This window comes from Gopherus flavomarginatus, chromosome 7 (genome assembly GCF_025201925.1).
Source record: "Gopherus flavomarginatus isolate rGopFla2 chromosome 7, rGopFla2.mat.asm, whole genome shotgun sequence".
Taxonomy (NCBI): domain Eukaryota; kingdom Metazoa; phylum Chordata; order Testudines; family Testudinidae; genus Gopherus; species Gopherus flavomarginatus.
The window spans coordinates 54,806,815-54,834,796 of NC_066623.1; the positions used below are offsets into that span (position 1 = coordinate 54,806,815).

The window sequence follows — 27,982 nt, forward strand, 5'->3', positions numbered from 1 at the left end:
AATTATTTTGCAATAGGTTTGTTCCATATTGCACATATTTTCCTACTCATACTGTGAACAGCAGCATTCTCTAGAGAGAGCCAATGTTTCAAATTCAGACTGCCCGAACTGAAGCAGGCGGAAAGGAATGACCCAAACTGGAACTTGATCAGAAGTTGAACACCTGGGCTTGGATCCTTCCTCTTACCTCACTTGCCATAGGATCTTACAGAGCTCAATTTTACATTTCATCTGAACAATGGGAAATCTCCAGCCAGGCGGCACTCCCTAGCACCGTGGTAGGGCACTGGTTCAGTACTGACTCAGGGGATTAGGCCTCAAAGGTATTTAGGCACTGAGCTTCCATTGAAATCAGTGGGACTTAGATGCCTAAATACCTTTGAGGGGCTGGGCCATAGTCAGTTGCTCCCTGTGATGGGGCTTTCTCCCCATCACCTGCAAGGCAAGGGAAAGAACCCCAATTAGAATACTCCACACTTGGGAGTGATTAACTAATTGCCTCCTGGACAGAGGAAGCAGAGCAAGGCATTTTAAGTAGACTGAGGGTGCTCTGGTGGGGACAGACTACAGTGGACAGTGGTTTCTGATGAGCAAAGCCCTAGCAGTGGGTTTAACAGCCAGGAAACACCAGAAGAAGAACACTGCAGGAGTGGTTTAGGGCCCTGCAGGAGAAGTCCTGAGGCAAGGCCACCAAGGGAACTACAGCGGACCCTGAGGCTTCAGAAGAGGTTTTAGTTTGAAGATCTGATTGGACTTTCATTTGGACTTCTTCATGTTATCCCCAAAAGGGATTTAAATTTCCATGTACCTTGGTCAGATGACCATGCCACAGTGCACCCAGAAGTGGCAAAGAGGAAGCCTGAGCAAGGCCATTGAAGGGCAGGGAGTGAGCCCAGTAGGTGAGGCCAGAGACAAGGACCCTGTGCAAGATAGCATGAGGGGTGCCCACTAGGTGAGGATGTGCTACTTGTACTACACTGCCCCTGAATCCTTCTCCACTCCCCATACCAATACTTTACCTGCCTGTTTCATTTTCTTTTTTGTGCTCTGTCTCATACCTTCACCCACTTCCCTTTTCACCCCTCTTTCTCTCTCCAGCTCCCTGGGTTTTAGCATAGTGGTCTCACCTCACTCCCTCCAGGTTACTGTGAGTTCTGTATCTGATGGGACTTTTTACCTTCACTTGTCCTCTGGACACTTTTAAGGGAGCATGTGCTGGTTAGGGAAGCCTCAGCTGTGACAGCTTTTCTCTCCATCCCTGCCAAATTGGAGAGAGAAACACGTGTTAATAATGAGCTGTAGAACAACTTCTCATCGCTATCCGCATGGCAGCGGCCAGCGGAATCCAGTGGGCCATTGTACTAGGTGCTATACTGACACAGACTACAAAGATGGTCCCTCTCCAAAAGCACTTAAAATCTAAACATTTAAAAGACAAAACTAAAGGCTAAGTTCTCACCGGCTGTGAAAAACGTGTCACGGACCATAAAATCCCTTCTTCCCTGGTCTTCTGTATAGTATAGGGTAAAAGTACACTAATTTTACAGGGGAGACCAACGTTTCTCAAACTAGGGGTCCCAACCAAAAGAGGGTTGGGGAGGGGGGTGTCACAGTATTACCACCCTTACTTCTGCCCTGCCTTCAGAGCTGAGTGGTCGAAGAGCAGCAGCTGCTGGCCAGGTACCCAGCTCTGAAGGCATCACCCCATCAGCAGCAGTGCAGAAGTAAGGGTGGCAATACCACAACCCCCCTACAATAACTTGTGACTCCTCCACTCCCCCTTTTGGGTCAGGACCCTTGCAGTTACAACACCATGAAATTTCAGATTTAAATATCTGAAATCATGAAATTTATGATTTTTAAAATCCCATGACCATGAAATTGACCAAAATGGACCGTGAGTTTGGTAGAGCTCTACCCGTGGGGGTTACACCACCAGTGCCCGCTGTGCTCTGTAGAACAACTATTATTTGCATTGCCATAGTGTCCAGGAGACCCAGTCACAGATCAGGACCCCGCTATGCTAGGAGCTGTACAAGCACAGAACAAAAGGTCCCTGCCTCAAAGAGCTTACAGGGACCAAATTCTGCAGCAGAAATCCTAAATTCCACCAACAGGGTGAATTCCTTGGAAAATTCTATGGCTGCTCAAACAGTCCACAGGGTCCTGATTGAGATGAATGGGACAAATCACACCTCTCTCAGCCATTTTTCCTCAAAGCCATTGTTTCAGGCTTTCTTCAAACTCAGGTACATGACACTGCCTCAGTTTCCATTTTCTCTATTATCATAAAGACTATAAACATATCTGTTCCAGCAGGAAAATTCAGATTATAAAGAATATTTCTAGGGCAAGGACTCAGTTCCCCAGCAAACCCCACAGCCATGGAGTTGTGGAATACCCTAGGCCCTGTGTCTAGGTGTAGCTGAAGGCAGAATTTGGGCCAGCCCAGGTTCCACCTTCACATATTACCATCCCAGCTAACATAGCCTCCTTCCCTGCACACAGTCCTTCCACTCCACACCTCTGCCTGCTTCTCACTACTCCTTCACAGCCCCACGCTGCCCCCACCACAGTCCTTGACTTTTCCCTACTCTTCAGCTCCTGACACCAGACCTAAAGGATGAGCAGAAATGTGAGGGGGCATGGAAAGGTTACAGCATATGTGGGGCTTGAGGGGCAGAGAACGGGGATATAGGAAAAAGTAAGGGGATTGGGAGAGCCTGAAAAGGGGGCCAGGATGCCTCTCCAGATTTCCTCTAGGGTGGGAGAGGATACAGAGCAAACAGGGCTACTGGAGGTGAAGGAGAAGGGAGAAAGGGACTTGGCAAAGGTGTCTGGTGCATCCAACCAGCTGAGAGCAGAAGATGCCCAGAGGCACACTTAGTCACACCCACTAGGCCCCATGTCTCAGAGAATGCAGAGGCTAAATACACACTCGTGCAGTATTGGGATGCAGAGCTGCATTGAGGACTGTGCAGTCAGTGCATTGCCTGCATAGCCCTAGTCTCTGCAGCAGCAAGCAAAGCTCTCCCTGTAAGATTCTGCGCCCTCCCGGCAGCACAGTCCCTTTGGGAGCCCAGCCTGGGGAGCGCTGTGGAAACAAGGGTTTCCATTTACCTTCAAATGAGGGTGCCTGAAGCCTTTTCAGGGTTGTGTAAATGATCAGTGAGGCTGCTTCGCTGAATGGGTATTCCTTGTGCTGCTCAGAACTGCTTTCCTGAGACTCAGTGCTCCCCAGCGTCATTTCCACAGTGTGGCGGTGAAATGAAATGAAGTCCCCTTCTCCGCAGCGTCTGCATTTGTGAGCCTCCCCTTCCAGATAGCTCACACACTTGAGATGTAAGGCTTTCTTCTGGCTCTTCAGCCAGATCTCGTAGGCTGCTTCCTGCAGCAGTGGCATGCAGAACGCCATGACACCGCATTGCATCACCAGCTGCTCTTGCTTGATTCGGTTATAAACAGAAGAGCGGATATCTGAAAGATAACGTGGGTTTATCCATCCCCTCTCAGCTAGGACAGCATTTGAGCACACAAGGCTCTGTTTCTGCTGCAGCCACTGATGGAACTGTCCACACTGAAGGTGTAACACAGCCCTGGGAGATGGGTCATCGGTGGTAGGGATCAAACCTAGGACCACCAGATCTGAAAGCATGAGACATTACTGCCTGAGCTAAAAAATGCAATCCTTAGCCATGGATGTAGCAGGCTCCTTGACCTCCAGATTTGGACCAAAGTGCCACACTGTATAAATTATAACCACTTGGCAATACACCAGCAGATGACAAAATACCTCATACACTTTAATTCACACCTGTTGCTATTGTTGGTGCCAGACTTGCATCGAAATAACAAAAGATGTGTGGTGACTTCTGTGCCAATCTGTGAGTAGACAAGCCCTTAGACACCATAGGGAGAATTTGGTGGAATCTAGGTGAGGTAGGAGGAGAACAGAACAAAATAAAAAATGCAAGTAAGACATATTAGCTCATACCAGCTCATTTTGGCCTTTATTCGTCCTCACAGTATGTTAGGGGGTTTTGAATGACTATAATTTAGTGCTTTAATGTATATATGCTGCCACATCGTGGTTATTATTGTTTGTATTAAAGTCAACAGAGATCTCAACTGAACTGAGGGTTACATTATCCTGGGCACAGCATAAACGCATAATAAAAGAAAACCCCTGCCCCAATGAGTTTATAATCTACATACCTGTCAGACAAAGTGGGGGACAGGAAACTGAAATACAGAGAGATGACGTGACTTGCAGGCCAGTGGCAGAGCCAGAAGTAGAGCTTAGGTTTCCTGTGTGTGTCAGGTCAGTTTCCTGTCCCCTGGACCCAACTGTCTGTCTCTACATACCGCAAGAGTGACTTCAACGCATTCCTAATGCTGCAACAGCTGAGTTTTTTGTATAGAATTTTCCTTTATTTTTTTAAAGAAAAAAAGCATTGACAATTACCCTGAAACAGATGCTTCCCAGGAGTTTATTTCAAAGTGTGACGCAAGATTCCGATGTGTAGGCTGTGACTATTAGTAGATACATTTAAGATGCAAGAAATTACTAAAAACTACAGGCAAAAAAAAATCTAACGATCTGTACATTACTAGAGACAGCCCCTGCACTTTATGCATGTTAACAAGAAGGATTCACACAAAGATCACCAAGAACACAGACAAGCAGCAGTGGGATTTCAGCATACTCTGATGCCCACAGTACCTGGCCAGCTCCACATACCTGACTCTTGTCCAATTGATCTCACCGTCCCGGGGCAAACAAGTAACTCTGTGGAGGGCATATCCTGTGATTGTGCATTCTGGGAGTCCTTTCTTTTATTAAAACACTTGAAGATGTGGGAATCCACCAGGGCTGCAAGTGTCTGGTTCATCTTCCTCTTGGTCCATTCAGGAAGGATGTGGAGCAGCAGCTCAGTCGTGAAAGTCAGCCCAATGATAGCTGCACACTTCACTACCATCTGCTCCGAAGGGCTCATGTTGTCTAACTCAGCCAGTGCAATGCCTACCGAAAACAAGTCATCCAGTAAATCATCACTTCTCCATGCTAGGTGCTCCTGAGAGACCAAGACAGTAAGATTACAGTGGTTAGCTTTAGCATTGGGAGTGAGAGGAGGATGGACGTCCTCTCTGGATCCTGTACTTTTTACCCTACAAATGAACTGACCTGAGGAAGCCAACACGTCAGTTATCTCTTCTGAAAGCTGCCTTCACCATCAACTACTGATCATGGGCAGTCACACGGAATTCACCCACTGGATTTTTGTACTGACCATGAGTTGATCCAGAATCCACCATAACTGCTCAGTAGCTTGCTTTGACTGTAGAATTCATTCGGAGGGCTGTCTTTATATTAATTCTTAATAGTTTGTCATTTAAATGAGACTTAAAGTGGCTTCCCAGAACAGCATCTGGACTCTGCTGCACCGAGCTAGAGTGCCGACTACTGAACTAGAGGTCTGGCATGACTCCAAGAGCAGACCAGCGTATTCAGGGATTAGACTGGGGCACAAAGAGGGGAGAACCTTTTACAGTACAAATGCCAGAAGAATGCCTGTTAAGTAGACTGTAGTGAGACTGAGTGGCCTCCCTCAAAGCTGAAGAGGGAGGAACCACTATACTCCCCACAGTGGGCAGGGCTAAATCTGCCACTCCCCCCTCACCAGAAGTCCTGGGGTGGGACAGAAAGTATAAAAGGAGAACCCCAGAGCTCATTTGGGACTGGAACACCAGAGGGAGCAGCAGATGTCTCTTCTAGGGAGCTGGAATCTCAACATGATCCCAGACTAGCAGGACTGTCCTTAGGCATACACTATGTATGGCACCTGAAAATTTGGGGTACCACTGAGTCTTAGGCCTGATCTACACTACGCATTTATACAGAATTTAGCAGCGTTAAATCGACTTAACCCTGCACCTGTCCACACAATGAAGCCCTTTATATCAATATAAAGGGCTCTTTAAACTGATTTCTGTACTCCTCCCCGACAAGGGGAGTAGCGCTCAAATCAGTATTGCCATGTTGGATTAGTGTTAGTGTGGCCGCAAATCGACGGTATTGGCCTCCGGGTGGTATCCCACAGTGCATCATTGTGACCACTCTGGAAAGCAATCTGAACTTGGATGCACTGGCCAGGTAGACAGGAAAAGCCCCGCGAACTTTTGAATTTCATTTCCTGTTTGCCCAGCGTGGAGCTCTGATCAGCACAGGTGGCGATGCAGTCCCAAATCCAAAAAGACCTCCAGCATGGACCGTACAGGAGATACTGGATCTGATCGCTGTATGGGGAGACAAATCTGTTCTATCTGAGCTCCGTTAGAGAAGACAAAATGCCAAAACATTTGAAAAAATCTCCAGGCTATGATACAGAATCCACAGCACAGTGCTGTGTGACAAGCGTAACGGAAAGCCAAAGAATCAAATGTACGCTCATGGAGGGAGGGAGAGGGGACTGAGGATTCCAGCTATCCCACAGTCCCCGCAGTCTCCGAAAAGCACTTGCATTCTTGGCTGAGCTCCCAATGCCTGAAGAGTCAAAAACATTTTCCCGGGTGTTTCAGGGTATATGTCGTCAATTTACACCCTTCTCCCGCCCAGAAAGAAAAGGGAAAAAAAACACTTCTTGACTTTTTTCACTGTCACCCTATGTCTACTGCATGCTGCTGGTAGATGGGGTGCTGCAGAGCTCAACACCAGCACCCCCTTCCCAGTGGCAGGTGGTGCAATATGACTGATATCCGTCTTCATCATCAGCCCGTGAATGCTGCTGGCTGGCCTCGGTGAGGTCAGCAGGGGGCGCCTGAGTTAAAATGGGAATGACTCCCGGTCATTCCCGGCAGATGGTACAAAACAGCTAGTAACTGTCCTCATCATAGCAACTGGAGGCTGAGTTCCATCAGCCCCACCCCTTTCATGTCTAAAGAAAAGATTCTGTACTGCCTGGACTATCAGCAGCGGGAGGCTTCCTCCTCCTCATTTTATCTCACTAAAAAGTCAGTGTTTCTTATTCCTGCATTCTTTATTACTTCATCACACAAATGTGGGGACACTGCCACGGTAGCCCAGGAGAGTTGGGGGAGGAGGGAAGCAACGGGTGGGGTTGTTGCAGGGACACTCCCTAGAATGGCATGCAGCTCATCATTTCTGCGGGATCTCTGGGGCTCTGACACAGAGCGGCTGTGCTCTCTGGTTCTCTAGTATACTTGCCCCATATTCGAGGCAGGACTGACTCTATTTTTAGACAAAACATAAAGAAGGGAATGACCCGGGGAGTCATTCCCCATTTTTGTCCATGCGCCCCCGGACGACCTCAGCGAGGCCAGCCAGGAGCACCCATGACAGCAGCAGATGGTACAAAACAACTGATAACCGTCATCTCATCGCCAATTTACAATGGCAGACAGTGCAATAGGGATGGTAACCGTCTCTGCTACCTTGCAAAGGCAAATGAATGCTGCTGTGTAGCACTGCAGTACCGCGTCTCTCAGCAGCATCCAGTACACATAGAGTAACAGTGACAAGGCAAAATGGGCTCCATGGTTGCCATGCTATGGCGCCTGCTAGGGCAATCCAGGGAAAAAGGGCGCGAAATGATTGTCTGCCGTTGCTTTCATGGAGGAAGAATTGAGTGACAACATTTACCCAGAATCATCCACGACACTGTTTTTGCCTTGGGATCTCAACCCAGAATTCCAGTGGGTGGGGGAGACTGCGGGAACTATGGGATAGCTACGGGATAGCTACCCACAGTGCAACGCTCCAGAAATCGACACTAGCCTCAGACCGTGGACGCACACCGCCGAATTAATGTGCTTGGTGTGGCCGCGTGCACTCGACTTTATACAATCTGTTTTACAAAACTGGTTTATGTAAAATTGGAATAATCCCGTAGTGTAGACATACTCTCTGTGTCCCGCTCCTGCCTCTTCCTATCCCTGTTCTGACCCTTCCTGCAGGCTCCCTCGGCTGGCTGCTGCAGCCTGGTGACTCTAACTCCGGAGAGGATCTAGTAACTTAAAAGTGAAAAAGTCTTTCAGCCTGCCAGACCTATTACCACAACATTGAAACTGTTAAAGAGCCATTCAAGTGGTAATAAAACCATTTAACAGGCATTTGCCAATCCCGAGGTATATATTGTCTGTTTCTGAATTTGCTGACCAAAACAGTTGTGCATTACTGTAATATTTACTCAGAACATGTCAATCTACAGGACCTTAGTTTAAAATTTGCTTTAAAAATATTTCATTAGTGAGTTGGTGAAGATTATAAAATCACATCTCTAAAAAATCCTTGCATAGATTTTTAGATACACAATCATCTTTAGCCTTAAATGTTTGGATCTTCAGACATATCGTTTTTTAAATAAATCCTTCAAAAGACCACCTTATCTAAAATACACATTTTAATTTTAATTACTATAGGAAAAAAAACTTGCTTCCAAAGTCTTCCTGTCCTTTCTGTGCATCCCATTCTCCCTCCATATGCCCGCCCCGTTGAAGAGAGCCCTTAAAGGGACAACACCCCTTTCCTTCCAGATAGCTGGACAAAGAGTTTCCCTTTCTTTACTTCTGACTATCTGATGAACTAGTTTTAACAGAACCCTCCAGCAAAATTAGTACTTAGTAAGATATAACATCCTTTGTTATGCCTAAAATCTTTGAAAACCTATTTTAAAGTTGGTAAAATTTCATAAACATGTCTGTTGTTATGGAGATCACACAAAGTTTTCTTAGTGTTCCCTTTTTCTAAAAGCAATGAACACACTAAAAATTTATGAACACACTAAACTGCTGTGACTGATTAATTTAAAATAATGTTTTTGTTTCAGTGCGTTAAATATTTAGTAATCTGGAATGATTACTTTATGAAGGTTTAGGAGTCCATTTAAAATATAAAATCGGCTTAGAAATACTGATTAAGAAAATGTAAATCAGAGAAGAGCTGCATCATGTATTCCATAATATTTAATGTTGTATTCAGCAAGACAGCTGATTCGCCCTTACTACAAAGTTTTTGCAAATAAGTCTCTGACAAACTTCAAGGCATATCAAAAAACCTATGACTGACATTTTTTATTCCCGAGTTTAGTGCTTTTAATTAGATACCTTCTGCATGTCCAGTCTTCACCATCTGGCATGCAGGGGAAAACATGCCCCATTTTCTTTAGAAAGAAATTGCAGAAGATTTTTTTTTAAATGTCATTTGCTTCATTTGGGTTCAGGGATTTGGCTGGAAGGGGGTGAGCAGAATGGGGGAGGGAAGAGAGGGAGACAGTGGGGAGAGGGCGGGGCCTGGACAGAGTGGGGCAGGGCAGAGCAGGGGTGGAGTATGGGTGGGGCCACAGGCAGAAGAGGCTGGGAAGCTAGCCTCCCCAAGGGACAGCTTCACCCACTGCCCATGACAGCAGGTAAGAGCGGGTTGGCTCCTGCACACCCAGCATGCACTGCAGTCTCCTTAGACAGGAGCTGTATTCACAGAGCCAAATGTGTGGGTGACATGCATTCTGTGTGAGGGAAAGGGTACAGGGGTCTCTGCAGGGAACTGTGACTCTCCGCCCCTGTGAGGCAGGCCAGGTGGGTCGGTATCTTTTGCTGCCTCCTCCTCCCACATTGGGCATAGGGGCACCAGTTTAATAATACTGCGTAGGGCCCCTTAAATCCTAAGGATGGCCCTGCAGACTAGGCCCTGAGTGGAGCTGCGCCCTGCGGTCAGAGGAGACATGAGAATCCCCAAGGATTCCCCGCCACTGTTAGGATCCTGGGCTGGGACCTGGTGGAGTAGGGTGGGTCTGGGTCTCCCTATCCCACTGCTGCCAACCCCACCCCTGGGGTGGCAGTCTACCCACCTTAGACCAGATGGTCTGCACTTGCCTGTTTTTGCTCTGTGCCAGCCAGGAGGTTCTGGGCCATAGACTGCCTGTGCTTTATCATCCCCGTCTTCCTCCCCAAGGGCCAGAACTTCGCCATAGACTATTGATTACTACCTGCCTGTAGTGAGGCGGAGTGGCCTCCATCCCCACTTGAGAGTAATGAACCACTACACATACTTCTTGCCTAATTGGAAGGTATGGCCTATTCTGCAGAGCTCAGACTCATGCTTCTCTGCTTTGCTCCAAAGTTCAGACCTGCGCTGTCTGCTGCATTCAAGCTCCCAGGCACTTTTAAACTGCTACCCTTAAGGAACAGAAACATTGTGTCCCCACTGGCTGGAGACATCAGGATCAGACCCTCACCTTTTAAGGTAGGGGGCAGCATAATATTTTGCAGCTTAACATTCTGGCGAATGGTGCAAATGTACAAGTCATTGTCTGAGCTGGAAAGCGATTCCGTTTTGGAGGGGATGGCCTTGATGGCATTGGCTGCACGGAGAGAAAGAGGAGAAAAAACAGTGACAAGAACTCACATTTTAATTGGTTTGCTTTTTAAATATAATCAAAGTAAAACAATACTTGACAAGATCTAATGGGAACAGCCATTATAGCCATTTTGGTGTGAGAGTAAACTCTGTCACCCGGAATGCAAAACGGTTCTGTTGCATTTCTACTTTATCGCAACAATCCGAGGCTGGCTCTTCTGGGGGCCAAAGCTTTAGTGTTTGATCCCTGCCCAAAGGGATCTCCTAGATTTCCCAGACTAAATCAGATCAATGGCCCATCCAGGCCAGCATCCCAGTCCCATCAGCTGCTTAGGAGGAAACTGTAACTCTTCTTCCCTTATGGAAATTTGGCACTAATATATGGGGAAGTACCAGCCTAATCCTAGGAAGTAAATCGCTGGTTTATGGCCTACAGGAGCTGGGCTGCGATTTTTCTCTTCCTCCTTATTTATTTAGGAAGTTTTAAGAGGCTTACAGAATCATTGCCATTGAATTATTATCATTTTGGTTTTGATGTTTACAACAGCTTTTATTTAAAGAAACATTGTACAGCAACATAATCATCAAATCTCTCTGTTTAACAGGGTGTTACCTTTGCACTATGCAAGAAATTTTGTTTCTGGTGAAGGTGGCAGTTTTGCAACAAAAAAACTTCAAAAACAGACTCCAAAGATAGACTGCTGAACTCAAATTAATATGCAAATTAGACACAATTAACTCAGGCCTTAACAGAGACTGGGAATGGCTGGGTCATTACACTAATTGAATCTATTTCCCTATGTTAAGTTCTCCTCACACCTTCTATGGGTCATCTTAATTATCAAAAGTTTTTTTTCCCTTGCTGACGATAGCTCATCTCAATTGATTAGACTCTTCCTGTTGGTATGCATACTTCCATCTTTTCATGTTCTCTGTATGTATAAATATCTCCTGTCTGTGTGTTCCATTCTGTGCATCTGAAGAAGTGCTGTAGCTCACGAAAGCTCATGCTGAAATAAATTTGTTAGTCTCTAAGGTGCCACAAGTACTCTTGTTCTTTTTGCAGATACAGACTAACACGGCTGCTACTCTGAAACCTGTATTATTCTGATTACCCATTTATCAAGCCAGGCATGTCCATCAAATGTTATTAATCAAAAACATGGACAGATGTGCTGGGTTTGGTTTTGTTTTCAGGCAAATGTATTTTGTCTGAATATTGAACAACATATCTAAGAATCTATCCCCTACATTTCTCATATCTTAGCTAGTATAACTGCAAGTGATACCATTCCCATAAATATCAAAATCTTTTGGATGGAAGATATTTGCCACCATAATATCTTGTATCAATTAGTCCACAGATTAACTGTGTGCTGAGTAGGAAAGTGTTTCCTTTAATGTTTTAAAGATGTTAATTTTTCATTTCACTGGGTGGCAGCATATTCTATTATGGGAAACTATAACTATTCACTATTAGAGGGGTACCACATAGCAAAAATCTTTTAAGGTTGCTAACAAATTGCATTATAACCTTCTTTTTCAGTGACTTATAACTTTGTTAGGCATTAAGCTTTGGAACTGAAATTTTCCATGCTTGGTCTCTGCCTCAGATTTGTTTTTTTTGAAAAGTTAAGACTTAAAATGGTTCAGCAGTTTTGTAAATGTTAAAAAAATGCATATTTTCCACCTGCCCTCTTTTTGAGCAGCTTCAGTGTCCCAAAGATTTGGAGCAGGAATAAAAATTTGTCAGGGACAAATAGCATCCAAGAGTTCTAACTCAGTCCCATGCTTTAACCACTTAACCTCACTTCCCTCCTGGAGACAGGAATGGAACCCTGCAAACCAGCATTCTACTGCTGCCTAGCCAAGTGCTGCTCAATGTACATCACTTACCCTCTGCCGCCTCCCCTGACCCTAGTCTCTCCTCCTTTCCTAGCCTGTGCAGCTTCTCTTTCCATTCCCCTCAGCACATCTCCTCTTTGTCCCTTGCACCCTCCTTCCTTCCCTGAATTCCAGCAACCAGTGCCAGGCAGACAGACATTCCCAGAAAGATGAGAACTGCCTGGGAGAGTGAGTCACTATACAGTATACAGTGGGCTATGGCATTTAAGAATATAAGAACGACCATTCTGGGTCAGACCAAAGGTCCATCTAGCCAGTAGCCAGTCTTGCAACAGTGGCCAATGCCAGGTGCTTCAGAGGGAATGAACAGACCAGGTAACGAGTTAATGACAAGTAGCTTACTGAAAAGGCCCTCCCACTCATCATCTTCTTCTTCCTCCTCCTCCCACGGATGGAAGATGAGCATGTTGTTTAAATGGAGGTTCCGCAGCAACTCCTCGCAATAAAATGGGATTCCATGGCTTCTCTGTATCAAGAACCTAAAGAGAGGCAAAACTATCACTGACCATTAAAATAAGGGACTGTTATTCTCCTTAGCCGATGTTGGGGATGGTAGCTACGTAGACACCATGGTGACAGGTGCCTTAACAACATCTAAGATTGCAGTTGAAATGGATGAGGCTGCATCAAGTGTCCTGTATGCCTCCTACATGGTAGATTGCAGGGCTATACTGAAGATACAGAGCGTGTTGTGGGGTGAATGAGCAGCAGGGCATGGGGGCAGGCTCTTAGGAAAGCATCTCAATATTCAAATGACAGTCAGGTGTAAATCAGCACTTAACGTAGCTATGGTCGTTTACAACAGCTGAGGATCTGGCCCCATGTTTGTTTTTAAATGTTACTAATAGCAACTAGGTTAGTAAAACTGGACCAAATATTCTCTGCTAGCTCATTACATAGGTGTCACCATCTTCCTGCAGAGTTTCAACCTGTCACAGCCAGCCTCTTCCTTAAACATCTTCCTCCTTTCTCCCATAAAGCCCTATCAGTCGCAGAAAAAGCTCCCTGGCAAAGTCCATCTAGTCCCCACCTTTTCCTTCTTCAAATTCCTTCTTAAAAGTCACCTCTGCCTTTATGCCTGCAAGACACTGCCAGTTGACATTGGCTAGGCAGATGGCAAGCCATAAGCACTGTTCATTGTGCTAAAATGTACTTAGAATCATAAAATTGGAAGGGACCTCAGTAGATCATCTAGTCCAACCCCCTGCTCAAAGGGGGACAAATCCCCAGACAGATTTTTTTTTTTAAAACCCCAGTTCCCTAAATGGCCCCCTCAAGGATTGAACTCACAACTCTGTGTTTAGCAGGCTGATGCACAAACCACTGAACTATCCCACCCTCTTGTTTGACTAACTCTTACCTTCCCATTTCCTCCATCATCACCCTCTTTGGCTACCTGTTGTAACATACAGTCTTGGTGTTGTTAGGGCAGAGACACTAGAGCCCTCATCCTGACTGGCACCCTTAGGTGTTACCATAATATAAATAAATGCCAAGATTTTTTTAAAATGGGAGCCTAAAGTGAGACTCTTAAATCCATATTTGGGCACTTCAATAAATTGCCTGATTATTTCAAAAGTGCTGAGCACCCAGCAGCTCCCATTGACTTCAACCATGCAACTTTAGTTGTGCATACTCACTATGATTCAATCTTTAATTAATTACTGTCCCCCTCTTCCCTGCGGGACTCTTTGCTTCAGTCAATGCACACAATGGAATCTAGGATCCTCTGGTTACACCAGTGTGTGGGTCACATGAGAGTCCTTGGAGTTATTTTAAGGGTCCCTTCTACAGTACTTATACAAAACCAGGAGGAGGGTAAGGAGATTTGCTTAGGCACATACAGCAGTTAGGCATCTAACTTCCAGTTGCTCTTTTGAAAATCTCTCCATTTTGTACCAGGCTTTTGGTTTGCAACATTATCAACAGGCTCGACCAATATCTGTTGACTAGTTGCTATGACATTTGCGGCCTCTCAGCCACTTGAATTGCAAAGACTCAAAATGTCAGTAAAGCTTCCTTTGGCACAATAGCCCCCAAGTCCGCTCATTACCTAATGTTTCACTGATTCACAGATTCTAAGGCCAGAAGAAACCACTGTGATCAGCTAGTCTCACTTCTTGATCAGTATATGGGATGGTAGAACACAGGCCATAGAATTTCCCTGAAATAATTCCTGTTGGAACTGGAGCATATCTTTTAGAAAAAAACATCCAGTGTTTTCGTACCATGCTTAGTTTTAGTATCTTAGCAAATATGGAAACAGTACGGGCATGGCCACCTGCATTACAGTAGTAAAATGGAAAAAACAATAAGGATAACATTTTAAAAAGCACTGTGCAGGTTTTTTTTAGTTGATTGCTTTTAGCTAAAAGCAGGTATCAAATAAGGTTTAGTGAATTTTTAGCCTTGCAATCTGAATGGGTGAAACGGCAACCTGGAGATAAGCGTTGGCTATGTCTGTTTATAAAACTGGAGATGGAAGCCTAGTACAGACTGGGTTTTACCTAAGCAAAAAGGGAACTGCTGATACAACACTGAGGACTCTTGGCAGGTCACAAATGGATATAGAAATTAGGGTGACCAGATACCAAATGTAAAAAATCGAGATGGGAGTGGAAGGTAATAGGTGCCTGTATAAGAAAAAGCCCCAAATCTCGGGACTATCCCTATAAAATCATGACATCTGGTCACCCTAATAGAAATAGGCAGAAAGAGTCTAGAACTGGAAGGAGTTGCCTAAATTTGAGGTACTGGTAGCTGTGTTCAGCTGGCTGGAATAATGAACATAGATGGGTGGGTAAGTCACCACCTGCCCCCCGTGGGACATGTTGAGAAGAGGTGTAGGAGCCACTGGGTTACTCCAGAAATGGTGGGGAGTTACTCCAGAAAGCTTAGGCTTTACTGTGAGGATTTTACCTTTGTTTGTGGGCTCCGAGAATTACTCTGAGGACATCCAGGCATCACCCAGACTGCTGAGGACTTTGGGCCCCATCACTGGACCAGCTGGATCCCAGACTCCCTAGGGGATGGGAGACTGAAGATTTCTGTTGGTTTCTTCTGCCTCACCTGTCGCCACTGCCTGATTCTATGCTCCTCCTCAGCATCCTTCCAACCAACTCTGAGGCCGATTGAACCACATAGCACCTTCATGACAAGCCAAGACACCCTCTCAAGCTCTGCAAGCCAGACATGCCACTGCTGAACCTGTCTGGAGCTGCCCTGCCTCAGCCTGCATTAATTCCTGGGACAACCCCAGAAAGAAAACTGCATTTCCTCAACCTTTGCTGCCTCACCTTCCCTCCCCTGCTGTGCCAACCCCTTTGCCTAAAGAGTTGGAATAATCTCTGACCATGTTGACTTGAAACCCTGTCAGAACTCAAACAACTCAGACTGTATTTTCCCTCTTTGCGTTGAGTGAGTAGTTGAAGGAATTTTGACAGGGCAGTTGTTGTACTAAGGTGCACTCACACCTGACTGCTGAATGGTGGGGCAGGAAACAAAGGTCAAGTTAACATCTTAGCCTTCTGTGCTCACCACTCTTCACCACAACAGAGGGGATCGATGGTACCATCTTAGCTCTCTGCCTAGGAGCAAACTGATCAAGAGATCCGCTGAGCAACCACCCTGGGATGTATTTGCAAGCCAGAACATTAGAAGGCAGTGACAAGCCAAGAGCTATGTGTTAATAACAACAATAATACCCGGACTTTCTATAGTGCTTTTTCAGAGTCAGTATAATGATCTTCATTTTACAGATGGGGAAGCTAAGGGACAGAGAAACAACGTGACCTTCCCAAGGTCACCTAGTAAGCCAGTGATAGAGCCAGGAATAAGCCTCAGTCCCAATCCAGTGCTCTATCCACTAGGCTACAGTGAATCTTTGCCAGGCCACTAGATGGAACAGCATTCAGTTAGGGCCAACCATGTTTTACTAGGTGCTAGGCTGTTGGGCTGTTTTGAGACTGCTTTCATGGACCCTACAGAGTCAGTCACTTGGCCATGAGCCATTTGGTTCCTCCTTTACGGACCTGGTCCCCTCTGTTTTGCTGAGAAAGGTTGGTTTGCAGCTAAGAGCACAGATCAGGTGCCTATCACTTACATTTCTAACTCCCGAGGGATGCTGACCACCCCAAGGTCCTGGCAGGCTTTTTGCAGGATCACAGAGGGCTTTAGCTCCCGCAGCTTAACGTAGGTGGTCTTTGCGCTGTTAATGATGTTTGCAGCAGAAACACAAGGCAGCCGTGCTTGGCGGCTGGGAGGAGATAGAGACATGACCATAAACACTGGGATCCTGGAGAGCAAGTTGTCCAGAAATTCCCATGATGCAAGATCAATGAAGTGGGCTTCGTCAATGACAAAAATGAGAATGTCTTTCTCCACTGCCTAAAAAAGGGCAAAAAAAATTGCCTGAATAAGGTGTTGCTTCAGTTACATATATCTTGCCTTCAGGCCAGGGCCAGGGGTCTCATACCCCCACCCCCGTGACTGCTACTCCAACCTATTGGATGGAAGAGCCGCTGCAGCTCCTTTATGTTGGTTAGATAGGATACGGGGCTCTGCATACACATGGATCCATGGCTCCTCCCATGGCCTGACCCCCTGACCACCTCTAACATGACCTTCCGTGCTGACTAGGGGTATGTCTAAGTTACGGGATTATTCCGATTTTACAGAAACCGGTTTTTTAAAACAGATTGTATAAAGTCGAGTGCATGCAGCCACACTAAGCACAGTAATTCAGCGATGTACTGAGGCTAGCGTCGATTACCAGAGCGTTGCAGTGTGGGTAGCTATCCTATAGCTATCCCATAGTTCCTGCAGTCTCCCCCGCCCATTGGAATTCTGGGTTGAGATCCCAGTGCCTGATGGGGCAAAAAACATTGTCACTGGTGCTTCTGGGTACAGCCTCACCCCTCCCTCCGTGAAAGCAGCGGCAGACAACCATTTCGCGCCTTTTTTCCTGGGTGAATTGTGCAGACGCCATACCACGGCAAGCATGGACCCTACTGAGCTCAAGTCAGCAATCATGGATGTTTTAAAGACCTCGCACATTCTCGTGCAGTCTATGCTGAACCGGGACCTGCAAAGCCAGGCGAGGAAGCGGCGGCTACAGCAGAGCGGCGACGAGAGTGATGAGGACATGGACACAGAATTCTCTCAAAACCGGGGCCCTGGTGCGTTGGAGATCCTGCTGGTAATGGAGCAGGTTCTAGCCATGGAACGCCGATTTTGGGCCCAGGAAACAAGCACAGACTGCGGGGACCGCATAGTGTTGCAGATGTGGGATGATTCCCAGTGGCTGCGAAACTTTCACATGTGTAAGGGCACTTTCATGGAACTTTGTGACTTGCTTTCCCCTGCCCTGAAATGCCAGAATACCAAGATGAGAGCAGCCCTCACAGTTGAGAAGCGAGTGGCAATAGCCCTCTGGAAACTTGCAACGCCAGACAGCTACCGGTCAGTCGGGAATCAATTTGGAGTGGGCAAATCTGCTGTGGGGGCTGCTGTGATGCAAGTAGCCAAAGCAGTCACTAAGCTGCTGCTACGAAAGGTTGTGACTCTGGGAAATGTGCAGGTCATAGTGGATGGCTTTGCTGCAATGGGATTCCCTAACTGTGGTGGGGTGATAGAGGGAATCCATATCCTTATCTTGGCACCGGAGCACCAGGGGACCCAGTACATAAACCGCAAGGGGTACTTTTCCATGGTGATGCAAGCACTGGTGGATCACAAGGGACGTTTCACTAACATCGACGTGGGATGGCCAGGAAGGGTTCATAATGCTCGCGTCTTCAGGAACACTACTCTGTTTAAACGGCTGCAGCAAGGGAATTACTTCCCAGACCAGAAAATAACAGTTGGGGATGTTGAAATGCCCGTAGATATCCTGGGGACCCAGCCTACCCCTTGATGTCATCGCTCATGAAGCCATACACAGGCAGCCTGGACAGTAGTCAGGAGCTGTTCAACTACAGGCTGAGCAAGTGCAGAATGGTGGTAGAATGTGCATTTGGCCGTTTAAAGGCGCGTTGGTGCACATTCCTGACTCGCTCAGACCTCAGCCAAACCAATGTCCTCATTGTTATTGCTGCTTGCTGTGTGCTCCACAATCTCTGTGAGAGTAAGGGGGAGACCTTTACGGCAGGGTGGGAGGCTGAGGCAAAACACCTGGCCACTGATTACACGCAGTGAGACACCAGGGCGATTAGAAGAGCACACCAGGAAGTGGTGCGCATTAGAGAAGCTTTGAAAACCAGTTTCATCACTGGCCAGGGTACAGTGTGACTGTTGTGTTTGTTTCTCCTTGATAAAACCCACCACCCCTTGATTGACTCATTCCCTGTAAGCCATCCCCCGCACCCTTCGAACACAGCTTGCTTTCTAAGGAAATAAAGTCACTTTCATTTAAAAATCATGTATTCTTTATTAATTAATTATAAAAAGAGGGAGAGAACTGACAAGGTAGCCCGGGTGGGGTTTGGGAGGAGGATAGGAGGGAAGGAAAAGGCCACTAAAAAAATTTCATGACAGCTTTTTGGTTGGGCTGTCCACTGGGGTGGAGTGACCAGGTGCATGGAGCCTCCCCCCACGCGTTCTTACTCGTCTGGTGGGTGAGGAGGCTAAGGAACATGGTGAGGAGGGAGGGTGGTTATACAGGGGCTGCAGTGGCACTCTAAGATCCTGCTGCCATTCCTGAAGCTCCACCATACGCCAGAGCATGTCAGTTTGATCACGCAGCAGCCCCAGCATTGCATCCCGCCACCGCTGATCTTCCTGTCGCCACCTCTCATCTCGAGCATCCCTCCTGTCCTCACGTTCGTCCCTCCTGTCCTCACGGTTACTGGCATCTTTCCTGTACTTTGTTACCACGTCCTTCCATTCATTCAGATGAGCTCTTTCATTGCGGGTCACTTCCATGATTTCCGAGAACATTTTGTCTTGCGCCTTTTTTTCCACCACCTTATCTGAGATAGCCTTCGGGACGGAGTAGGGAGGCTTGAAAAATGTGCAGCTGCATGAGGGAGGGAAAAAAGGGAGAGAAGTATTTAAAAAGATACATTTTACAGAACAATGGTTATACTCTTTCACGGTGAACAACACTATTCACCTTACATAGCACATGTGATTTCACTACAAGGTCACATTTTGCATCTTAATATTGAGTGCCTGCGGCTCTGGTGTTAGAGATCTCACAGACGCAGGTCCGGGCAGCAGAATTCGGCTTGCATGCGGCCATGGTAAGCCATTGTCTTTCGGCTTCTGCAGCCTTCATATATTCAGCACTCTTCTTTCAAATAGCAAGCAAAGCCTGTTGAGTGCTGCTTCTTTCCTATTAATGTGCAGCAGCAGAAACCACCCCCCATCCAGTTCTCTGGGATGATCGCTTTACCCCTCCCCCCACCGCGTGGCTGGTATCATGAAAGATCACTGCTAAACACCCCGCTCCCCCCCTCCCCCCAACCGCGTGGCTGGTAGCAGGGAAGATCCCTGCTAGCCAAACGCAAAAAAGCTCAGCACCAATCACCCCCCCCTTCCCCCTGCTTGGCTACCTGCAGGGAATTATTTCTTTTAAGCCACAGGTAAACAGCCCAGTAGGAATGGCCATCTCTGTCCCCTTAATTAAATTCCTGAATTTCAACCAGATTACCATGAATGGTAGCACTCTCCTGAGGATAACACAGAGAGATAAAGAATGGATGTTGCTTGAATGCCAGCAAACACCGGGACCATACGCAGGTAGGCTTTGCCATGCAATGATACCAGATTACTTGCTACATGCATGGCGTGGTCAAGTGTCCTACTGTGGAGGACGGAATAAGGCTTCCCTGCCCAGAAACCTTCTGCAAAGGCATTTGGAGTACCTCCAGAAGAGCTTCATGGAGAGGTCCCTGGAGGATTTCCGCTCCATCCCCAGACATGTTAACAGACTTTTCCAATAACTGTACTGGTCGCGAATGCATCCCAAGTCCTCAGGGCAAATTAATCATTAAAAAATGCTTGCTTTTAAACCATGTTTTATATTTACAAAGGTACACTCACCAGAGGTCCCTTCCATGGCTTCATTGTCTGGGCTAGTGGCTTGGGCGGGCTGGGAGGGTAATTCCATCAGGGTGAGAAAAAGCTCCTGGCTGTTGGGGAGAATGGAGTGCTGTGTGCTCTCTGCAAGCTCGTCTTCCTCTTCCTCCTCCTCATCTTCCCCATCCGCAGAATCCTCAGGCATGGCTAAGATTACCCCTACCTTGGAATCCATGGACAGGGGTGGGGTAGTGGTGGCAGACCCCCCTAGAATTGCATGCAGCTCAGCGTAGAAGGGGCATGTTTTCAGCCCTGCCCCGGACCTTCCGTTTGCTTCTTTGGTTTTCTGGAAGGCTTGTCTGAGCTCCTTAACTTTCACACAGCACTGTACTGAGTCCCTCGTGTGGCCTCTCTGCATCATGGCCTTGGAAATTTGTTCAAATGTTTTTTCATTTCGTCTTTTGGAACGGAGTTCTGTCAGCACGGAATCCTCTCCCCATACAGCAGTCAGATCCAGTACCTCACGTGCAGTCCATGCTGGAGCTCTTTTTCGATTCTCCGGAGACTGCATTGTTACCTGTGCTGATGAGCTCTGCGTGGTCACCTGTGCTGGTGAGCTCTCCACGCTGGCCAAACAGGAAATGAAATTCAAACGTTCACAGGGCTTTTCCTGTCTACCTGGCCAGTGCATCTGAGTTCAGATGGCTTTCCAGTGCGGCCACAATGGTGCACTCTGGGATACCGCCCAGAGGCCAATACCATCGATTTGCAGCCACACTAACCCTAATCCGACATGGCAATACTGATTTCAGCGCTACTCCCCTCGTTGGGGAGGAGTTCAGAAATCGGTTTTAAGAGCCCTTTATATCGATATAAAGGGCTTCATTGTGTGGATGGGTGCAGGGTTAAATCAGTTTAACGCTGCTAAATTCAGTATAAACGCGTAATGTAGACCAGGGAGGAGACAAGGTCCAGAGCTTTCCTTCCAGCCAGCTCATCCCACTTCATTCATGCACGTGTAAGAGGGCTGTGTCCCTGCACACCGGGGCAATGTCACCCAAAATGATTAAACTCTTTTGGAAAAGGGGGTATTTAAGTTTTTCCACTCTGGGGGTATAGGCGGTGTATTTTGGAAGGAGATCCAAGCATTGAGACAAAACGTGAGCCAGTTTCATGGAGAATCCATCCCATAATCTGAATCTGAGAAGGACCAGAAAGTGCACTCGGTGATACAGAAAGACATAGTCCTGCCCTCTAGCTTTAGACATCACACAGTGAGTGCAGGTAACAGGAATTAGGACTGAGGAGGGGTATAGAGGATAAGGACATAAGGAAAATGACTGGGGTACACCGTATTCCCAGCCTGCTAACCAACTGCTCATTAGCAGAATCTGCAGGTCCAGTCAGGGCCAGCTCCAGGGGGTTTGCCGCCCCAAGCAGCGCATGCGCAAAAAAAAAAAAGTCACGATCGCGATCTGCGGCAATTCAGCGGGAGGTCCTTCGCTCCAACCGGGAGTGAGGGACCCTCCACCGAATTGCTGCCGAATACCTGGACCTGCCGCCCCTCTCTGGAGTGGCCGCCCCAAGCACCTGCTTGATAAGGTGGTGCCTGGAGCCGGCCCTGAGTCCAGTGCAGTCTGGGGAATCATTTATCTCCATTTCACAATAAAGAAAGTGGTTCACCTTCTGTAGTATTTTCACAAGAAATAGTTCCATCTCCTCTGTCCTTGTTTCATTATCCATTTTGGAAACCTCTGCAGAGATGGGGAACTAGTCAGAAAAAAATGAGAACAGTGAGCAGAAGAGGCAGCGTTCCTGTTCATGATATACACATTCATGGGAAAAGCCCTGATTGAAATGTCCAGCCTAGTGAAACACACATGTTCATCTCAGTGTCTTTCCTTTCCACTCAGGGATTGCATCATCCAGGACATGTGTACGTGAATATACCAAGGCCTCTGCTTCTAGATCCTCTGTCTAATTCCGGCTGAACAATTAAACTACCATCTGACAGGTCTTTGGTGACCTATGTGAAATAAACTGTTGATCTTAGACCTGCTCTTGGTAGGAGGGTGCCTACAGCAGAGGAACTATGGGTGAAATCCTGGCCCCACTGAAGTCAATAGGTGTATTGCCTTCCCTTGTGATTCAGTTGAGTCTGGCTGACTGACAGTGGACAGGCTAAGAACTGGAGGGGCTGTGATAGCTGAACTGCCCTCTCACTCAGAGAGGTGGTCCTTTCAGAGCAGAGGTGGGAAGTTGTGTGTACACAGCAGGCTCACTCCACCAGTATGGGAATTCTGTGGATAAGGAGAAGGGTTTCATTCTCCAGGGCTGCCAACCCTGCACATTTCACCCAGTTTCCATTTTTGAAACCTCACCCTCCATGACACCTTTTTCCCATTAGGCCTCTTTCGAAATTTGATGTTTCCATACTGTGCAGCGACAGGCAGCAAAAGCAAATCTTTAAAGTGTAGAGAACAAGAAACGAACTCCCTCATTTACTTTTATGGCAACCAGTGCAGCTACCAGGGTGAATCTTTCCCTCCACATTCAACTTTTCTCCACTCCTGCTCAGTATCCACCCATTCTCTTAACTGCTCTGTAAGTGCCCTAAGCTCCCATCTGAACCCCCAACTTCCACCTTCAAAGTTGTTCCTGGGATGAGTAAGGGCTATTTCTTGCAATCTCACAAGTCTGTGTGGAATTGCTTCCCTTCCTCCTTGTAGACATGCGGACTCACCGCTGCGGCACCTCCTGCTGGTCTGTTCTGGGAATTAGCTCATTCCAGCTCCAGGTGATCCGCCTGTCCTCTGGCTCCCATGTCCCTCCCCTGGCAGTAACCCCTTTCTCTCAGGGTCTCCCCTCCCCAGGGAGCCCCCACCCACTATCCCCACCTCGCCTCAGTATCAGGCAACTGCCTGTCATCATCTAGCCCTACACCCTGGGGCAGACTGCAGTATCAGTCTACTCATCACTGGCAAGGTTGGGTTTGGATCTGCTGCCTTTGCCTACCCCTGGGCTGTCCTTTGCAACCCCCAGTACCTGTTGCCTTCTGCTAGGCCACAGCCTGGGGCTTTCCAGGTTGGAGCTCCCCAGCTCCACTTCACTCAGGTACCCTGTCTCTAGCTCCCTGCAGCCAGGCCCTTCCCCCTCTACAGGCAGAGGAAGACTTCTGAGCTCCTGGCTCTCAGCCTCTTTATACAGAGCAGCTGTGGCCTGACTGGGGCGTGGCCCAGCTGCAGCCACTTCCCAATCAGTCCAGTTTAGCAGCCCCCAGCTACAACCTTCCCTCATGGCTGTTTTAAGCCCTTCACGGCAGGAGCAGCGTAACCACCCTGCTACACTCCTATGTAAGCACGGGCGTGTACTTGGCGCGGTTTACCCCTGTCCCGGACACCTGCCCCTTCTGTGGCTTGAGGGAGACCCTGGCGCACATTTACTTAGAGTGCGCCCGGTTGCAGCCCCTACACCGGCTCCTCATTAACATCCTTTTACGTTTCTGGCTGCACTTTTCCCCTCACCTCCTTCTCTACGCACTCCCTATCCGTGGCCCCACGAAGTCCCGGGACCTCCTGGTCAACTTCCTCCTTGCCCTGGCAAAAAAGGCCATCCACGCGACCAGAGAGAGGAGGTTGGCCGATGGAGACCCCGGCGACTGTGGGGCTTGTTTCCGATCCATGGTCCGTTCACGCATCCGGGCGGAGTTCCTCTGGGCGGCGTCCACTGGCTCCCTTGACGCCTTTGAGGAGCAGTGGGCGCTGTCCGGGGTTCTCTGCTCGGTGTCCCCGTCAGGTTCCCTTCTTATGACCCTTTGACCTCACTCCTGTCCCTGTTCTTTTATTAGTTGTCCCCCGAACTCAGTGGGTTCTGTGGCCCTGTGGTTCCTCCCCTTAGGCTGGGGGAGGATCCTTTAGCAGTGGGCGGGCTTTGCCCGCCCACTTCCCAGACACCCAATAGATACACTCCTATGTAAGCACGGGCGTGTACTTGGCGCGGTTTACCCCTGTCCCGGACACCTGCCCCTTCTGTGGCTTGAGGGAGACCCTGGCGCACATTTACTTAGAGTGCGCCCGGTTGCAGCCCCTACACCGGCTCCTCATTAACATCCTTTTACGTTTCTGGTTGCACTTTTCCCCTCACCTCCTTCTCTACGCACTCCCTATCCGTGGCCCCACGAAGTCCCGGGACCTCCTGGTCAACTTCCTCCTTGCCCTGGCAAAAAAGGCCATCCACGCGACCAGAGAGAGGAGGTTGGCCGATGGAGACCCCGGCGACTGTGGGGCTTGTTTCCGATCCATGGTCCGTTCACGCATCCGGGCGGAGTTCCTCTGGGCGGCGTCCACTGGCTCCCTTGACGCCTTCGAGGAGCAGTGGGCGCTGTCCGGGGTTCTCTGCTCGGTGTCCCCGTCAGGTTCCCTTCTTATGACCCTTTGACCTCACTCCTGTCCCTGTTCTTTTATTAGTTGTCCCCCGAACTCAGTGGGTTCTGTGGTCCTGTGGGTCCTCCCTTTAGGCTGAGGGGGGATCCTTTAGCAGTGGGCAGGCTTCGCCCGCCCACTTCCCAGACACCCAATAGATACACTCCTATGTAAGCACGGGCGTGTACTTGGCGCGGTTTACCCCTGTCCCGGACACCTGCCCCTTCTGTGGCTTGAGGGAGACCCTGGCGCACATTTACTTAGAGTGCGCCCGGTTGCAGCCCCTACACCGGCTCCTCATTAACATCCTTTTACGTTTCTGGCTGCACTTTTCCCCTCACCTCCTTCTCTACGCACTCCCTATCCGTGGCCCCACGAAGTCCCGGGACCTCCTGGTCAACTTCCTCCTTGCCCTGGCAAAAAAGGCCATCCAAGCGACCAGAGAGAGGAGGTTGGCCGATGGAGACCCCGGCGACTGTGGGGCTTGTTTCCGATCCATGGTCCGTTCACGCATCCGGGCGGAGTTCCTCTGGGCGGCGTCCACTGGCTCCCTTGACGCCTTCGAGGAGCAGTGGGCGCTGTCCGGGGTTCTCTGCTCGGTGTCCCCGTCAGGTTCCCTTCTTATGACCCTTTGACCTCACTCCTGTCCCTGTTCTTTTATTAGTTGTCCCCCGAACTCAGTGGGTTCTGTGGCCCTGTGGTTCCTCCCCTTAGGCTGGGGGAGGATCCTTTAGCAGTGGGCGGGCTTTGCCCGCCCACTTCCCAGACACCCAATAGGTACACTCCTATGTAAGCACGGGCGTGTACTTGGCGCGGTTTACCCCTGTCCCGGACACCTGCCCCTTCTGTGGCTTGAGGGAGACCCTGGCGCACATTTACTTAGAGTGCGCCCGGTTGCAGCCCCTACACCGGCTCCTCATTAACATCCTTTTACGTTTCTGGCTGCACTTTTCCCCTCACCTCCTTCTCTACGCACTCCCTATCCGTGGCCCCACGAAGTCCCGGGACCTCCTGGTCAACTTCCTCCTTGCCCTGGCAAAAAAGGCCATCCACGCGACCAGAGAGAGGAGGTTGGCCGATGGAGACCCCGGCGACTGTGGGGCTTGTTTCCGATCCATGGTCCGTTCATGCATCCGGGCGGAGTTCCTCTGGGCGGCGTCCACTGGCTCCCTTGACGCCTTTGAGGAGCAGTGGGCGCTGTCCGGGGTTCTCTGCTCGGTGTCCCCGTCAGGTTCCCTTCTTATGACCCTTTGACCTCACTCCTGTCCCTGTTCTTTTATTAGTTGTCCCCCGAACTCAGTGGGTTCTGTGGCCCTGTGGTTCCTCCCCTTAGGCTGGGGGAGGATCCTTTAGCAAAGCCCGCCCACTTCCCAGACACCCAATAGATACACTCCTATGTAAGCACGGGCGTGTACTTGGCGCGGTTTACCCCTGTCCCGGACACCTGCCCCTTCTGTGGCTTGAGGGAGACCCTGGCGCACATTTACTTAGAGTGCGCCCGGTTGCAGCCCCTACACCGGCTCCTCATTAACATCCTTTTACGTTTCTGGTTGCACTTTTCCCCTCACCTCCTTCTCTACGCACTCCCTATCCGTGGCCCCACGAAGTCCCGGGACCTCCTGGTCAACTTCCTCCTTGCCCTGGCAAAAAAGGCCATCCACGCGACCAGAGAGAGGAGGTTGGCCGATGGAGACCCCGGCGACTGTGGGGCTTGTTTCCGATCCATGGTCCGTTCACGCATCCGGGCGGAGTTCCTCTGGGCGGCGTCCACTGGCTCCCTTGACGCCTTCGAGGAGCAGTGGGCGCTGTCCGGGGTTCTCTGCTCGGTGTCCCCGTCAGGTTCCCTCCTTCTGACCCTTTGACCTCACTCCTGTCCCTGTTCTTTTATTAGTTGTCCCCCGAACTCAGTGGGTTCTGTGGCCCTGTGGTTCCTCCCCTTAGGCTGGGGGAGGATCCTTTAGCAGTGGGCGGGCTTCACCCGCCCACTTCCCAGACACCCAATAGATACACTCCTATGTAAGCACGGGCGTGTACTTGGCGCAGTTTACCCGTCCCGGACACTTGCCCCTTCTGCGGCGCGAGGGAGACCCTGGCGCACGTTTACTTAGAGTGCGCCAGGTTGCAGCCCCTACACCGGCTCCTCATTGCCATCCTCTTATGTTTCTGGTTGCACTTTTCCCCTCACCTCCTTCTCTACGCACTCCCTATCCGTGGCCCCACAAAGTCCCGGGACCTCCTGGTCAACCTCCTCCTCGCCCTGGTAAAAAAGGCCATCCACGCGACCAGAGAGAGGAGGTTGGCCAATGGAGACCCCGGCGACTGTGGGGCTTGTTTCCGATCTATGGTCCGTTCACTCATCCGGGCGGAGTTCCTCTGGGCGGCGTCCACTGGCTCCCTTGACGCCTTCGAGGAGCAGTGGGCGCTGTCCGGGGTTCTCTGCTCGGTGTCCCCGTCAGGTTCCCTCCTTCTGACCCTTTGACCTCACTCCTGTCCCTGTTCTTTTATTAGTTGTCCCCCGAACTCAGTGGGTTCTGTGGTCCTGTGGTTCCTCCCCTTAGGCTGGGGGAGGATCCTTTAGCAGTGGGCGGGCTTCACCCACCCACTTCCCAGGCACCCAATAGATACACTCCTATGTAAGCACGGGCATGTACTTGGCGCTGTTTACCCCTGTCCCGGACACCTGCCCCTTCTGCGGCGTGAGGGAGACCCTGGCGCATGTTTACTTAGAGTGCGCTAGGTTGCAGCCCCTACACCGGCTCCTCATTGCCATCCTCTTACGTTTCTGGTTGCACTTCTCCCCTCACCTCCTTCTCTACGCACTCCCTATCCGTGGCCCCACGAAGTCCCGGGACCTCCTGGTCAACCTCCTCCTCGCCCTGGCTAAAAAGGCCATCCACGCGACCAGGGAGGGGAGGTTGGCCGATGGAGACTCCGGTGACTGTGGGGCTTGTTTCTGCTCCATGGTCCGATCATGCATCCGGGCGGAGTTCCTCTGGGCGGCGTCCACTGGCTCCCTTGACGCCTTCGAGGAGCAGTGGGCGCTGTCCGGGGTTCTCTGCTCGGTGTCCCCGTCAGGTTCCCTTCTTATGGCCCTTTGACCTCACTCCTGTCCCTGTTCTTTTATTAGTTGTCCCCCGAACTCAGTGGGTTCTGTGGTCCTGTGGGTCCTCCCCTTAGGCTGGAGGGGGATCCTTTAGCAGTGGGTGGGCTTCGCCCACCCACTTCCCAGACACCCAATAGATACACTCCTATGTAGCTGCAGATG

General features: G+C 49.2%; 2 protein-coding genes and 1 long non-coding RNA gene across 3 annotated transcripts in view; all 3 read right to left on the reverse strand.

The window, feature by feature from the left end:
* Positions 1-27,982, reverse strand: part of ADCY10 (adenylate cyclase 10) — a 78,407-nt gene that overhangs the window by 26,234 nt on the left and 24,191 nt on the right. Inside the window, exons 15-21 of the mRNA XM_050962977.1 lie at positions 21,980-22,066; positions 16,380-16,663; positions 12,620-12,756; positions 10,251-10,376; positions 4,742-5,023; positions 3,121-3,477; positions 1,178-1,258 (exon numbers count right to left, since the gene is read on the reverse strand). Of these exons, the coding sequence (XP_050818934.1) occupies positions 1,178-1,258; positions 3,121-3,477; positions 4,742-5,023; positions 10,251-10,376; positions 12,620-12,756; positions 16,380-16,663; positions 21,980-22,066 (1,354 nt within the window). The remainder of the gene's footprint in view (positions 1-1,177; positions 1,259-3,120; positions 3,478-4,741; positions 5,024-10,250; positions 10,377-12,619; positions 12,757-16,379; positions 16,664-21,979; positions 22,067-27,982) is intronic.
* LOC127055866 (uncharacterized) lies at positions 18,478-21,608 on the reverse strand. Its single transcript, XM_050963395.1, has 2 exons — positions 20,321-21,608; positions 18,478-19,292 (listed from the first exon to the last, which is right to left on the reverse strand). Exons 1-2 carry the CDS (start codon positions 20,985-20,987, stop codon positions 19,189-19,191), a joined length of 771 nt encoding a protein of 256 aa, XP_050819352.1. The 5' UTR covers positions 20,988-21,608; the 3' UTR covers positions 18,478-19,188.
* LOC127055919 (uncharacterized) lies at positions 25,176-27,959 on the reverse strand. The gene is made up of 3 exons (XR_007775660.1): positions 27,398-27,959; positions 26,109-26,161; positions 25,176-25,502 (listed from the first exon to the last, which is right to left on the reverse strand). It is a non-coding gene; the product is annotated as an uncharacterized LOC127055919 (long non-coding RNA).

What these genes read in the sequence shown, in the direction of transcription:
- LOC127055866 (XM_050963395.1), bottom strand. Translation starts at nt 20,987, where the DNA reads ATGCACTGGCCAGGTAGACAGGAAAAGCCCTGTGAACGTTTGAATTTC. An exon ending in AGCCATGGAAGGGACCTCTG is followed by an intron (nt 19,293 to 20,320) that starts GTGAGTGTACCT and finishes TCCCTCATGCAG; the next exon opens with CTGCACATTTTTCAAGCCTC.